This window comes from Lagopus leucura, unplaced genomic scaffold (assembly GCF_019238085.1).
Source record: "Lagopus leucura isolate 7727_CA_CO unplaced genomic scaffold, USGS_WTPT01 Super-Scaffold_100052, whole genome shotgun sequence".
Classification (NCBI taxonomy): domain Eukaryota; kingdom Metazoa; phylum Chordata; class Aves; order Galliformes; family Phasianidae; genus Lagopus; species Lagopus leucura.
In genome coordinates, this window is record NW_024962298.1 from 1,327,782 (window position 1) to 1,343,860 (window position 16,079).

At 46.8% G+C, this 16,079-nt stretch overlaps 1 protein-coding gene across 3 annotated transcripts in view; it reads right to left on the reverse strand.

Moving 5' to 3' along the window:
- The window catches only part of NPTN (neuroplastin), a 47,010-nt gene that overhangs the window by 1,454 nt on the left and 29,477 nt on the right, over positions 1 to 16,079 (reverse strand). For 2 of the 3 annotated variants that reach the window (XM_042885660.1, XM_042885658.1), the window contains exons 4-7: positions 10,036 to 10,169; positions 8,707 to 8,980; positions 956 to 977; positions 397 to 470 (exon numbers count right to left, since the gene is read on the reverse strand). In XM_042885660.1, coding sequence (XP_042741594.1) covers positions 410 to 470; positions 956 to 977; positions 8,707 to 8,980; positions 10,036 to 10,169 — 491 coding nt within the window. In that variant the 3' untranslated portion in view covers positions 397 to 409. The remainder of the gene's footprint in view (positions 1 to 396; positions 471 to 955; positions 978 to 8,706; positions 8,981 to 10,035; positions 10,170 to 16,079) is intronic. The other variant, XM_042885661.1, reaches the window with a different exon arrangement.

The following is a 16,079-nucleotide window of genomic DNA, read 5'->3' on the forward strand; positions in this document are numbered from 1 at the left end:
AAAAAAGAAATGAGAAAAGGTGCTAGTCAATGCCTGACAGCATTTCCAACATCGCATGCCACAACAGTACGTCAACAAAGCGCTTAACATCCAACGCGGTCTTAATGGAGATAGAGGCTTTCCGACCAAGGTTAGCTTCCTTAGGGGAGTTCTTTTTATTAGTGATGGTAGCAATTACGTAGAGCTAGGGAGCTAGGAATCATTAAACTGCCTACGTGTCTCATGAGAAAAATCCTCGATACCCCCCCATGCTCTGAAGCGTGCCAGGAAGGCACATGCCATCCTCTGAGCAGCGGTAACTTTAGCACATGGAATAAGTTTACACATCCAAGCCAGGACAGAAAAAGGAGGACTTTTAGTCTGCGCGTTTCTGAGATGTGTGCAAGTCATACTTACATGATAAACATTTTTAATTTGTGTTTCTCTGGCGTAAGTTTTTATCTTTATGATTGTTTGTAGAATTGGTTTTCCTGGGGAAAGAAAGCACAAAAGAATAAAGATTGACCAACACTAACCAAAACGTAGGAAAGTTTGTACATATTCAGTTAAACAGCATTTCATCCTTCCTTCACCCCAACTCCTTCAATGATATTTGCTTTACTGAGTAAGGACCTGGCAGACTGCAGATCCCTTTACTGTGCCGCTACCCGACAACAAACCCAGCAGCCACCATTCCCAAGCACCAGCGATCCAAGCCCAATTTAGCTGGCTTTTTTGTGCCTCTTTCCCTGGCAGCTTTTCATCCCTTGCACAAAACGCAGGCCAGAGATCAACACAGAGGCTTCAAAGAATGCTTTTCGTATTTTATCACGTTGCTTTTACTCAGCAATACCATACAGAGCACACTGATCCATATTAGAGCTCCAGCATCGCACAGAACATCTCTTAAAACACTGCAAATGCCACAACCTGCAGAATAGCCCCAGTGATGCTTTTCCCCTTAAAGCACACTTACATTGGCCCAGCTGGTTCATCATCTGCAGCAAGAGTTCAGGTGCAATCCAGGGGAAGACAAAGGAGGGAAAGAAGAGAGAGTCAGTGTTTGTACAGCACGCCAGCTGAACTGCAAACAGCAAACCAATCTATCTACAGCATTAAAGGCCATTCCGCTCGGTAGTGCAAAGATTCATGGAGTTATTTTCAGGATTCGAGTTTTAATGGCTGGTATGTCGCTTCAATGGTTTTAGTTAACACTTTGAATGCTGGTTATGAAGAACTGCAACTGTAGCGGACAGATTGTTGCAACATGGTCAGACTCATCTTGTCCCCAAGTTCCAGTGGTTCAATCTTATAAAAATAGATGAGAAGACAAACCAACATTTCAGTTGTAAAATCCTGCTGTTTGTTTTCTGGGATTCATTTTTTAAGCCATCTTTCTGCAGGCGGCTCATTATCAGCATATACACAACAGGGTATATATGCCACATGCTCATCTTCCACCATGGATGACACAGCCTTTTCCCACTTTTCTCATCTAATTGGAGCAGACCAGGTTAGGAGGAGATTGAAGGTTCGGAACTCGATTTAAGGATCCAAATGCAGCCCTCGGATAGCAGCCTGAGGAGCGCAGCTCTCACCACCAGGACAAACCCCGGTGCTGCGACACCTCCAGACCCAGGCTTCAGCTAGAGGAAACTGACAGCCTTGTTCTGCCCGAGCCTCCTGGTCAGAGGCCAAAGGAAAACACTCTCTTTTAAGAACTGGACAAACAAACGTCTGCCAGTGTTAGGCATTAGCTCTTTTGTGGCCAATTAAATATTTCTCAAATTAAAAGAGACCTTATTTTTTCCCCAGTCTGCAGTACAGAAGACAGAAGTGCATTTAAACAGCAGTACAAAGTAAATCCAGAAAGTCAGGGTAATGCTCTGTAGAACTATGTTTTGGGGCACCAATTCACCACCTGCTGTTTTAGCATCCCACAGTCGCCTCCTGCTGGGGGGATTTTTCACTGAAGCCTTTAGAAACTCTCAGCAGGATTCCACAAGGGGCTTGGTGCACATGAAGCAGTTATGGAGGTTACAGTCTGAACAGTGTGGGCATCCGCATGAGCACACGCCAGGAGTAATGTCTGTCGAGTGGGACATTACTCCACCTGTACCTTCAAGGCAACGGATAGGCAAAGCCACTGCTAGCACGGACAGTGACCAGAACGAAAAAATATTTCAACAAAAATAAGGAACTAACCACAAACCAAGAGCTTTACAGCCAAAAAGAACATACTAGCGACACACTAGTGTCCACAGAGGTCCATTACCAGCAACAGTACACTATTGGACAAGATACAGAGAGAACTAGGACCAGTAAGGACAACCAGACATCAATGTGCTGTTGTATATACAGTGGAGATATACAGAGACACATCAGGTACTGGGACACAAAGCACAGCAGAGTGAATCTAGAGGCTCCTTCCACCAACATCTTTTGGTTCACAAAAGATCTCAAGCCGGTGCGGGGAGCCTGGCACGGACAGCGAGCCCTTCGTCCCCAGCCCACGCTGGAGCGCTACCGCTGCCTGCCGGCCTTCACACCCTCAGCTCAGCTTTCTACAAGCCTAAGCGACATCTTTCAGCGATAGCAAGCTGCAGTGTTAGGATACCAGTCTTCTCTCACTATGAAATAACCATTTGATCTTCTTGCTGAGGATATTTAGACATGTATTTCAGATGGCGTGTTCAAAAAATAATAATTCACACCTATAAAGGCTGCCAGCAAAGCGCTTCCCTGACAAAGACCCAACAGAACGTCTATCAGGACACTTATGGTTATGGATAAGGCCACCACGTGCCCCATTCCCTTCTATCTCCTACCTGTGACCGAGGAAGACTTATTTATGCGTTAGTTACTACCCCGGTCATCCGTATCACTGCTGAGAAAGCAACCCTAGTACAGTACAGACAGAGATCGAAACCTGAGCGAAATCAGGGGGCAACAGAACGACAGGAAGAATAAGTACAAAATCAGGTTAAATAAAATAGATTAAGAACAGCAAACTGAAATCCAAATTAGTTGTGAATGTGAATGAAGTTGTAAGAAAGTGTTAACATTATGACTTGTGCACTGTATAGACTGAAGCGGAGATTAAACAAACTCCAAAGCATGCAGATCTCTCACTTACCACCATTTTTTAAGGGTATGATGCAATTGAAGGGGGAAAAAAAAAAAAAAAAAGAAGTCATAGTAACCGACAAATATCAATATAACTCAAAACCTTTATGCCAGAAGAGCTGCCCTAGAACCCGACGTCTCTAACCCAGTAGCATTTGAAATGCTTGGCCATGGAAACACGCCTCCAGTGTGCTGCTTCATTCCATCCCGCAGCTGCAGGGCTCCTGAAATGCTGCCAGGTGATTTCACAGCTGACCAAACGAAGCCCCCTTCATTCATCAGGAATTGGCTTTTTAGTTGGGGAGGGGATCTGCAGAGTCGGACAGATCACTGTTTACATAATAAAGCTTAAGGTAGGTATAGCGATTATCTGCTTAGCGTTGCCCTGAAATAGCAGATTTCTGAACTGGAAGAATTGCTACTATCTTTAGCGCATCGTGTACGGAGCGTAACCAAGCCTTCCAGGCAAGATTTCTGGGTTACAGCTCTACGATGATCTACAAACAGATCAGCTGTAGCCCCCTCTCGTACCAACTGCCTGGAACAGACCCCAGGCTAAGAATGGGCCATAGGTTGTGCAGGGCTGCCCTCTGCAAGACTTCTCACTCTAGCACAAGACCAGGACCCACCTTGCCAAACATGAGCTGCAGCATTACTGAAGCAAAGAGCCATGGTCAATTCCTGCTTGAGCACGGGTAAAGAGGGCCAGCATCAGTGCGACATCTACAGCTTGCTAAGCAATTTGCCAGAGCTACTACAGAGGTTGCTAGGGAAGTTTCATATTTAAACCAGCTGAAGATTTTGTTTTCTGGGAAGAGGAAACTGGGCCGTAATTTGACAAGTTTTTAAGGAGGACATTTGTTAGAATTTAAATGGGCTTGTCCAAATTAAAAGAAAGCCCTGCACGTCAGGTTTGGATTAACAAGCTTCTCTTTTGCTTCATTAACTACAGGAGTGTTGGAGGGAGGCACGTGGCACGCAGAGGCACCCATCTTGTTCCACAGAACAAGCCAATAAAGGTACAGCAGTTACTGTGAGATGGAATGAAGCAGAAGGCAAAGACGACCCTCTGGCCAAAGTTACTTACATCAACCTCGAGGAATTCTGCTCCTAAGCAGCGCCTAACAAATCAGTACCAAGGCCTGTGGAAGCCATGGCCTCTGATTACTGCTACGATACAACAGTGCTTGCCTTTAGGTATGGTTTATAGCTACAGCCTCACCGTGTGCCTGATCATTTTCTCCCTTGGTGAACTTTACGTGTGGGAGAGAAAGGTGCGGAAAACAGGCAAAAACAAAAATTAACTTGTTACAAGGTAAACTGTGTCAGTTAAAACATTTTGTTCTTTCAATTACTTACAGTAATAGCAGGAACAGGGAAAGTCAAGAAAAAAAAAATGAGTATTAGAAAGAATGTGGGGATGTGAATGGAACTTCTGCACAGCCAGAGCAGAAATGTATTTATGGAAAATCTTTGCATCAAGCTGGCAAATGTAAAGGGAGGAATGGAAAAGCATGTATTGTAACCCAGGTGCCTTATGGCTTTGGACTAAGGAGTATGCAGAGTATGGATTTGCAAGTAAAAACTGTTTACATTCCTGCAGGGGAATGTAGCCAAGGAGTTTTTACTTTCTACTTACCCCAGAACACACCCTTTAAAACAGCGTCTTTGCTAATTATAGGCTAATTATAGGCTAATTTGTCCAACCACAACAAGAAAAAGCACTTTCTTTAGGCAAATTTGATGCACTACAGCGAGGTCACACATCACTACGTCTATCAAAAATAAGCAGCTTACGCTATACCACAGAGGAAGAAAAAGCTATTTACTCCCTTTGGTTGTCAAAGGAAGTCCAAGCAACTTGCAAGCTGAGCAAAATGCATCAGCAGTCCCCTGCTCAAACGGTCCCCACGTGCATGCAGTGAACGCCAGCACCTCTGGCCTCAGCATGCCACGGTCATGCAGCTCTCAGCACCAAAAGCCCCTGGAAGCTGCATGTCACCCACCCGCCCCAACGGTACCAAACCTAGCTGCCCTCCAAAAACGGCACGTGGTCCGCAGGTCAAAACCCTCATTCTGAAGTGAGGCAGAAATTCAAGCGCAATCTCCCACCCGTTCCTCCTTGCAGCACATAATTTGAATGCCAGATGCTGACTGCAGCCACCCCTCCGCCCATGAAGACAGGAAAGCCCCCGGTCTGCAGGCACGTGAGCACAGAGCTGCGCTGGGCACCCGCTGCTGCCACCTCTGCACCGCACAGATGTCACAGTGCAGGACTTCTTTTCCTGCTATGCAGCAGCATCCGAAGAAACAGACATCTGAATTATGCGAAGGAGGAAATGTCAGCAAAGGAGCTATCGAGCAGCCCTGTGCTGTGGCATGAAAAGCAATTAAACCAAACACAAAAAGCAAGGTTCATGCAAAAACTGAAGTCAGGAAATGCCAAAGTTAAAGGACTGTCCTTGCTCCTGAGGCATGGCAGTGCTTATGGAGGCCACAGCTCCTGCCTGGCTCTGAAACCTGAGCGGCCTCACCCTGCAGCTGATCTGTAAGCTGAGAAGTGCCCCAGGTGTCAGCAGGTGCCCAGCACCGTTACCCACCCGAGGGAGGTGGTGATGGTGCGTGGCAACAGGTAACTTTCAAGTCTGCGGAACACAGTGATGAGGGAATTAATTCCACTGATTCTATTTGGGCTGGGCAGGTAGAGTTCCCAAGAGCTCTGGAAAGCACCCCAGGCACTTCTGGGACAGAGAGAAGGTCATTCTCCAAGCAGCCACACCCCCCAACCAAGAACTAGGCACTTCTGCTCAGCATCAGTTACCCAAAGTCTCTTGGGCACATCATCCAGATTTGCTCTCGTTTTCCCTTATTCAGAGCAATGTGCTGCTTGTCATCACTGCTTTTCTCCAAAACTGTAACTTCTTGAGACACTCTTAGAATGCCATTTATAAATCACCACAACAGAAGGAAGAGAGGGGCCAAACCCAAGGATTCCCAGTGAAAAGCCCAGCTGGATACAGGAGACATTCCAATTCTAGGGAGAATTAACATTAGGAATCTGAGAGAAAGGAAAAGAGACCACAGCAGCTGCCAAATTATATTCATGGTATGTAATGTGACGTTCAGACGAGCATCCAATTCATACTCTGTCAGGCAGCCCATCAGTTGCTCCTTGGCAGTACTGCCACTGCTCACTGCAGCACGCACAGGCAGGCATACTGGTTTGGAAACACCGAGTTCCAATTCCAGACAGCACCACTGCATTCAAACATTAACTTTGGCATTTCATAACAATGTATTTAAAGTAAGTGACGTGAGTGTTTTACTTTGGTTATTCCTCAAGTGTGGAAATCAGCTGACTATCAATGATTTCTCACACAGGCAGTCATAAAATGCCCTGGCTTCTAGGGTGTTTCCCACCACAGCATCACAGAATGCTTCAAACGCACTGGAGTGCAAGAGTGTCCAACCAAATACAGCACTTAAGATAACTTTTTAGTTGAGATTCTGTGCCGATTTTCTCTCTCCATCCAAGCAAACCGAACACATAGACTGTGATATTCAGCATTGAATTTTGTCCTCCAAGAAAGTGGGCAGAGAAAACAGATGGGCACCCCAGAGCATCACTGCTCTCCAGGACTCCAGCTGAGCTGCCTTTCAAGTAACAGCCAACTGAGCAAGCAAAGTCAGTGACCTCAGTTACCTGGCCCATCATCTGGGACACCTCACCAGAGATGATGAGCCTGGAATTCTTCAGGTGTCCGGAGAGCAGCCAGACCAGCCAGGAAAACTTCAGCCACAGAACCGAGCCCGTAACGAATCCCAGTGCATGCTTCACCTCTTTGTGAGGCTTAATTGCCCTAACACCTCATTGCGTTGCAATCTGGTCCAGTCAAAGCCAATTTCTACTGGATTAAGGCCAATTCATGTTGCTTACAGTAAGGATTTCCATATTAATTTACAATCACTGATGCTTTCTTTCAGTCCTAGTGAAACCAAAACCATGACATTCTCCAAGTGTCAGTTTGAGAAACACAGCCACCAAAAAATGAGGCAGGATTCTCCCCGGCCATCCTGACACAAAAGTCAGGCCAAAATGGCAGAGCAAGAGAAGCACAAGAGGACATTTAAGTGCTTCTCTGAAATACACGTCAAGTTTTCTGGGCTGGTTGAGAGCCGCTTTGAGGACAGACTGCTGGCCATAGAAACCCCCTCAGCAACCACAAAGCTGTTAGAAGCAGAGGTACATGCACTACACGGTTTAAATGCTGCTGGCTACACACCTGGGAACAGTCTCAATGCATGCTCTGTAAGAAGTCAGTAGATGCCACCAAGGTCGTTAAGATAAAAGCTACTTTCATCTAGGTATGCACTATTTAAGAACAATTTTTTTTCCTCAGCTATGGAAGTGATCCAAGCCTCAGCCGAAGCATAACCATTTATTACTTGTAAGATTTCTTCCTCCGTTCGCTAAAACACAACTTGGGAACAGCGCCGTTGTTTTTCCCAAGCTCGACAAGCAGATCGATGTTTCAGCAGCTATGTTTCCATCCCAAAAGGCAAACGTCTTGCTGTGCTGCTCCTGAGCCCTTGTGCAACCCAACAGCGAGTCACTGCTGCACAAGCTACAGCACAGCTGCCTTTGGAAGCTATCTGTGGTGCTGCAGGGCTTGTCCAACCCAGGAAAAGCCCAATGACTCAGTGCTTCCCCGCACTGACTCAGCGTGTTCCCCACTGCAGCACCTGCTCCTTCATTTGGACACGTCATGCTCCTACAGCAAGCAAGATGGCATTACCAGCTGTTTCTCGCAAGGATTCCTCGGTAAGTTTTCTTGATAAACACTGTAGTAAGCAACTAGGTGTCACTTGAAAGCATTTTTGTCAAAGAGGTTCTTTCAAATACTCATTTTAGCTTCAAACCGCCCCTTTTTCCCCAAGGAAGATATGCAGAAGAAGCTCAAAAGATAAAACAGGCTGTTTGGTACACAAACAAGTTGCAGCTAATCACAGTTACCGAACCTAAGAAGCTAATCTTAAGAAAATACAACTCAGTGGATATTAGTTAGTTTCCAGAGCATTCCTTAAATACATTACTAATTCAGTTACACACTAAAATAAGAGCCCTACCTCCCACCTCCCCACCCACCCCCTTGCAAATATGACTCTTTTTTTTAAACATCTGTGGTCCCAATCCCTTGCAGCATCACGTTTCCTCCCGAAACCTGCCCAGTGTCTGACCCAGGCACCACCAGGGATCAGAGCATTTCCACGTTTCCCCACGCACTGTGGGACTGACATGAAGGATTTCATGGCCACTACATCGAGAAAGAGACAGGGGCACCAGAGCCACCTCGTGCAACAAAACACTTCACAAATACTGTTGTAATTCCCCTCCCATCCCACAGTCCAAGGTCTGGGGGACCCTCTCCACTTACTGGGTTTAATATTTGGAGAGTGAACAGGTGAAGGCAAAGAGCTCAGAGCTGAAAGAACTGTGCTGATGATCCTTCCTGCCACAAAGACCCACTCTGTTCTGCTTCTGCTTCCGTAAGTTTGCTTTGCTTTTTTCCTCCTCTTACAAGCGGCTTTGAGCACACTTACCGTCTGGGACTTCGTCTGGCCGCTTCCTTTTCTCATAAATAACTATGATGAAAACGAGGATAAAAATTTCTGCCAGGATCCCCAGGAAGGGCCAGAGAGGAGCCAAGTGGCTGCGGACACGCAGGATGGTTGTGACGGACGCGGAGCCGATCTGGTTGGTTGCGTTGCACTGGTACTCGCCGGGATCCTCGTTGATCTGTAGGTTCGTGATGCTGAGCTCGGTGTAGTTGTCTTTATTTGAAATAAAGAATCTTCCAGAAGAGTTGTTGATGTCCTGATAAAAGAAGAGAGGTGGGAAGAGGAGAGAGAGAGCGCTTTAGTGAGTTCTGATGCCAAGGCTTTGCATTTCTTCATCATGGAAACAGAAGAAACGTGATGGATTCTGGCAAAGAAGCTGATACTTCAGCAGAACCTGCTACCAGTGTCCATTCTGTATCTCTCCCTAAAATGAATTATGCTTCAAACACACACAAAACCACATCAGCTTGACTGACATGCTGTATTTTATCCTGCTTCAACAACAGCAGCCAGGGAACGCCAGCGGTGGTGATCACAAATGCAGCACAGGTTAAGATTATTCTACATTGCATAAGATTTTCTCATTATTTAAGATATGGTGGACTTAAAGTCTTGCATTTGTGTTGTTTTCACACGTAGTTCTCACAGATTTGGGGACAGGGCAGTTAAAAACACCAAACTTCAGGAACATTCAGAGAACAGGAAATTCAAGGCCTCACATTGTTTCTACATTTGAACAAAAGGCTTCCAGACTTGATAGGCTTAAAGACAAAGTACAGACGTGTGACCTTCCTGTTCCTGAAAGTTAACTGTGAATGAGTTTGTCAGATAACTTCATCAGAAAGAAAGCCTGTGAAGAAGCCTTCAGAGCACCCAGGTCTCTGGTGACTCACAGCAGAGGTCACCCGTACTGCACTGCCCCATGAAAATTAAGCTCCCACTGAACACTGAATTCACATTACTACCTGCTTAGTATTTTTTTTTTCAATCTACTGAGCAATCGACTAGCTTTCCAGCAGCGCCCACTGCGCTAACAAACTGACAAAAACAGGCAGGCTGAAGGACTCCAGCTTCTCTTCTCTTATTCCAATTGCTGGTCAGAATTCTAGCTCACCAGTCCACCCGCCACACTGGAGGAACACGACCACTGAACAGGGCTAACTGCCGAAACCTTGTATGAAGTCTTGCTAGCCCAACAGTAAGACTGAAAAAGAACACAGCAAATGCAAGGTGGTTGTTTTGTTCCTTGTCAGGGGGCCTCGGAAGGACAGAACACACTGCCTAGGCATGCCAAGACCCCCAGCCTCTTACCTCAAACACTCCGTTGACTTTCTTGCGCCATACCCACTCGGGATGCGGGAAGCCCACGGACTTGCAGTACATGAGTGCCTCCTGCCCCTCGTTTTTGTTCTCGCTTCGCTTGTGGCCGGTGATGTCAGGGATAGCTACAGAAGAAAACAAAACCTCTGCGTTCACAGGGTGTTTCCTGAGAAGGTAATTACTTGAAGCTGCTCTGAACAGAGAGCAAGAGCTCCCTGGGAGCTGCTGCCTTTCCCGCACCGAGCCCACCTTAAAGAAGGAAAGCTGATTGCCACATCTACCCAACCAGCACCTCAAGTGAACACCTGCAGGAACACCTTCAGGCAGAAGTCTCAATGCCAAAACTCAGCCGTGTGCCAAACCCCCACAAAACTGAGACGGCTGCACCACTCCCCAGCACAGGAACAGGAGGAGCACCCTCATCTCCCCTGGGTCTATGGGGATCTTCAGCTTTGAAACAGAGCTGTAGGGGATTCCGGTTACCACCTGCCCGTTGTGTCAGACCTCTGCACCGATTCCTTCTTAACGCAAAGCTCTGAGAGCTGAATCAGGCCACTATTCCTCGCAGCTGGAGACGTGGGCCACAAACATGCCATGACGTGTAATGTGCTTGTTGTGCCTCACAGTGATGCTGCAGCTGGGTATGCGTCATGCAGCGAGTCAAAATCTCCCCAACAGAACACTTTGATCCAGCACACGTGCAAATCTCTATTGTACATACGCTGTGCGTGTAGATAGGGGGCTACAGTGTTATAACCAGCAAGCCACAGCCCTAACATCAGCAGAGGGAACTCTGAACAGACTGGCCTATAAATAACAGCCCTCTGCTCCCTGCAGCAGGTCCCATGCAGCCCACTGCAGCCTAATGCCTCACGAGGGATTATGCTGGATCAATCCAGTGCCCGACCTGAACCTTTGCTTAAGCAGATGGCTTTGGTGCCGCTGTGACCACCTTTAAAGCCCATTCGCTTTCTAGCTTGCTAATTATGCCACACGTGGCCTGCTGTGTGATCTGTTAATCTAGTCAAAGTCCAAGCTCAGAGCCCCAGGAAAAGGCTCTGGGCACCAGAGTTTATCCCAAGGGGCTCTCAGGCAAAGTTGCCTTTACCACTGGCAAACCCTGCAGGTAGGGCTAGGGAGGGATCACAGCTTCTTCACAGCTCAGCTGCAACCGCGAGTCAGAAGAGTGAAACGTCTCAGTTCTGATCTGCTGCAAAGCAAAAACGAGCAACGTCTCTTGTGATCCAGGCAGCAGCAGCTGGACGTGCCCTTCCCCAAAGAACACCACAGCTCTCTGGGAAAACGTTTGACAAGTCACACGCTCAGTACTTAAAAGTAGTGCCATCTTCCTGCAAAGCACACATTGTTTCTACATTTGAACAAAAGGCTTCCAGACTTGATGTGCTTAAAGACCAAGTACGGAAGTTTGACCCTCCTGAAAGTTAACTGAGAATGAATTTATCAGATAACTTCATCAGAAAGTTGTTCTGATGAACAGGATCATCCTGCAGGATGATACAACAGCAAAAGAAGTACGTCATCAAGGCCTGCAAGGATCCACATGGTCTTTGCTAACAATTTCCAATACATGTGACAGACAGATGCTGTCTGGTTACAAGGGGATGCTAACCAGTTTCCACATCAAATATCTCAAAGCAGAAAATCAATCAGCTTCAGGGTTAAGTGTGCTGCATTACATCTTCAGTACATCCAGCATCAGTAAGCAGCTGCACTGCCCTTCCAACACATTGCTTAGGTAAGCTCAGTGGCTTCCCTATGGCTTTGTGATGGAGAAAACGGAAGGCTGGCAGAAGTGGAGCATAAGTGACAAAGCAACAGCCCTGATTCAGCACTGAAGGATTGCCGAATTCCTTGCACGAGGAAAAGAAAGAGGGGTCACCAGCTGAAAGCCCCACGCAGCCTCCACTTGACAGCACTCCGGTTTTTGCTGCTGCCTCCCAGCTGAAGAGGCCGTTAGCAGAGCTGTGCAGAGGACAAGGTGCAGCTGGCCCACTTTTTCTATGAGAGGAAGGGAGACCTTTCTAGGACACGGTAACTTTTGCTGCAGGGTGACCCAGTGTCCTCCTGTAGCCAGGAGAGAATTCTATTGAAGAGGAGGACATCTTTGCCAGGTCACCCCAACGACAGCATCGGTGACAAGAGCACACTGCGCCTTTTCCACGCTGGGCACAGTCATACCGCAGCCATTTCCAGCTCTGCTCCAGCAGGGACTATTTTTGTACAGTCTGAAGGGAGCATTACACGGAATATTAATATTTCAGGGATGTGATGCTAGTCGCTTTCAAGCTATGGCTGAGACATTTCCAGTACTTACTCTATCAAAATGTTTGGCTAATTGCCTTCTGCTGTACAAACTGCATTTAAGATATTGCTGCAGCTGACCTCAATCACAGATTTAGCAGCAGAGCAACCTTTTCTTACGCAGCTTTTCTAGTCGAGGTTTTTACCATCCTGCTCCAATGCCAGCAACACAAAGTGCAGAACGAAGCGGATTTCCTTTGCACAAGATTTAGATGTCACTTTAGCTTTTATGCAACAGCATTCAGCAAAAGGCACACGTGGGCACAGCGTGCTGCGTCAGGTCCCACATCACTGCAACCAAGCCAATGTCCGACGAAAGGAAAACCAGGATTTGAATTCTTTCATTGTAAGACTGGGGGAAAAAAACAGTACTGGAAATCTAAGGAGCTGTTTGAAACAGCACACGAGAGCACAGAAACAGGGAGGGCTAGGTTAAGCTAAATGAAGTCTGAAAGGTGTTTAAAATGGCTAACCCTACGTTTATTTGCAGACTCAGTCGTTTTTAACACAGGTAATCTCCTTATAAGCACTTTTTGACAGTTTTAGTATCAACACAAAGAACTTCTCATGCCTGCAAACTTCAGCTACACAACAGGCCCCAAGTGCACTCACCAGCACTTTCAGAAGGGGTGTACTTTAGTATAGACCTGAAAGTATTGCTTGTTTTTTGTTGGTTTTTTTTTTCCCCCCTTCAAGACATGCAATGCAAACCTCTTCATACATACAAGGATTTCAGTCCTTGATTTCCAAATATTAACGGCTAGCATTACTAAAACAGAAGGGAGGACTAACATGCCTAACAGCTGCAAAACCACGTCCCAGATAACAGAGCCCTGTCAAAGTCTTCCACTAAAAGCCAAAACCAAAGCAAGGACAAAAGCACCTAGACATATTCTTGCACATAAAAACTATTACATCTTATGGGTGACCCAGTAAAAAGTGTCTGGAAGTTTTCTTGTTCTGCATTACAATTCAAACCTACATCTACTGTCATAATCTGGGCTGAGAGCAAGGACACCAGAAGTACTGCAGTACAGGAGAACGTGACACGCACTTTCCTTTTCCTGTTAAGGACTGTTTTAAGATGCAGCCGTGCTGACAGAATGCCCCATTTCTTCAATCCCTTCTAGTAGTGTTGTGAAACTGCTGCAGAGATTTCCTAAGACAGTCAGGTGTCAGGAAACCAAGAGCTTCCAAGGCTGCTGAAACATCCAGCGGTTTTCCAACGTGCAGCCTGGGCTGGAGCCACAGCACAAGCAGGCAGCTCACACTCTGGATGCGGGTGTCGGTGTGAAGCCTGAGCCTTGGCTGAGCTGCAGTTAGGGGTACAGTAAGCACTGGGACAAACTGCTACGTTTCATGTTCTCACACTGCTCTGAGCTCCTGACTAACTGGGGACAAGGGAAGATGAGGGTGCAGAAGAGAGAGGGGATGAAGGAAGGAGGCCAGAAGAACGACATCAACGATGGTAGAAAGGCCTACAAAGAAAAAAAAGCAACAGAGCTCTGTCTCTCCAGGTGCACAGAAAGAAAGGATGGGAAGGCAGATGCCATCCACCAGTCAGAATGCATCAACATCTTTTCTAGTGCTTGCACAGCTTCTGGGCAGCCAGAGGGAACTGGAAGCAAGCTCTTCACCATCTGGTTCTCGCTGCTACTTTGCTGTACTGGACATGGCAGCTTGCAGAGCATCAGAAGACGAGACAAACTTGTTTCCACCTCCTTCTCCAAGGTTCTTGATAACACAGCGAGATTGCAGAGAATTCACCTAAGAGTTGCATTGCTTGCTTTCAATCTTGCAGTGTGCAGAGCTCCTGTATTACAACACCATGTGAGAATCCTTCTTTGTTTTTTTTTGGCTCCAAGCTTGCTTCCTGAGGTTTTTCTTGTGATAAGACTCTGAGTGACTTGTCAAGGAGGCAAGTGATGGGTGCTAACCATGTGACAATCGATTTCACTTTGGGAACATTTGAAACCCCTTCCCCCAGAGCTGTTTGCTCTGTAGAGAGCGGAAGAGAGCGCTCAGCAGTGTTCACTGGCGGAAGATCTGGCCTGTGACTGAACCACTCCAGCTTGGTATGGGAGGCTGGGGGATGATACCATTGTATCCTGCGAAGGCAAGATGTAAGTTGGTGCCTCCCTGCTTCCTCTTATCTGCTGGCAAGGCCAGAAAGATAAGAACAAAGGAATTTCCTGCTGAGGTCCCAGGGCGAGAAGCTGCCACCGCAAGGAGAGCTGACTCAACCACTTTGGATTTGAGCTGTCACTCTCCAAAGACAGCTGACTCAACCACTTTGAAACCACTGAAAAGGGGCCATCATCACCATGGTCGTTGCGGTCAATAGAACGACTCTGCCTGACGACCCACCACTACCGAAGATCAAAGACTGAACTGCAAACCTCGCTGGATCCATGGTGCTGACTGTGTCCCTCTTGCTTCCTGTAAAGACTCCTTGCTTCTTCTCTTCTATCTTTTCTATCGCCCTCCTTCCCTTCCCCATCACCCTCATTCATAATAGCGTCCGTCCTCCCCTTCCCCATTTCCCTGATTAAGATTTGTAATCAACTGGTCGGACCAACGTTTGAACCGCTGTTTCTTAATCTCACGCCGGGTATAGAGATAATAAAGAACCTCCTCTCCCTCCCATAAACTGGAGCGAGACACACCGCTACATGAGCACTGCAGGTACTTCTGCTGCGTAGAAAGGGAGCAACTAAAAAGCCTACATCCAGACAGCAGTGCTCGTGTTCCTGTGCTCTCCTCTTCCTACACAGCGCTTGTAAAGATGGAGGAAGAAAACAGGCAACATTACATAAAAGGCAAATGGCACTGGCGCACCCTGGGCTACATCTGCTGCGAGGCATTTGCTAGAGTTGTTCTCAAGTTGTCAGAAAGTCACTATTCTGGTCCACAGGCACTCTTGTATTCAGGGCCATCTTTTCTATGTGCATCAGCACATCAGAACTTCAATACAATTACGACCAGCAATTAAGTGAACAAATTTGTCCATAACTGCTTGTCCACAAACGATTCTAAGGGCCACACACACAGATGAGCATTAAATTACAGCAACTGCACAGCCCAACCAGATTTGTGCATCACTGACACATCACACGTGCCTCAGTGAACAACCAGTTAGCACCTCCATGCATCAAGTAGAACAAACATCAGTTTGATTTGATCATTAGAGCTGCTTGAGCAGAACGCACAAAATATTTATACCCACCTGCAAGAATAAGGAACACCTCCTCTGCAGAATGGGAGAAAAGCCTTTGCAACTGTGATGGCTATTATTCAGACTTCTGTAACCAAGAGAATACTTCTGATCCCAGGTGACTTTAGCTGTATGGCTCTTCCAGGTGCAGCAACTTAGAAGCATACTCTCTAAGCATAATAAATTTACCTGCACTGCTAGGACTGCAGGAAGATTACAAAGCTCACTTTAACTTGTGCTTTAAAGGTAATCCCAGCGTACAGCTACACCAAGCCTCCACGTAACACAACTCAGACAACAAAGACACTTCCAGTTTACCAATATGCACTCGTTCCAGTTTCCAATTTGCTCAGAAACCTTGGGAAGGCATTGCCCACTCAGACAGCCTCCACACTTCTCCAGGTGCTGCAAGGAGGAGCTGCAGAACAGCACTGCCAAGGCCCTGAGGTTCACTGCTGAACAAGCTGCAGGTGAGGTGCCTCCAGGGTGGTGCTCATTA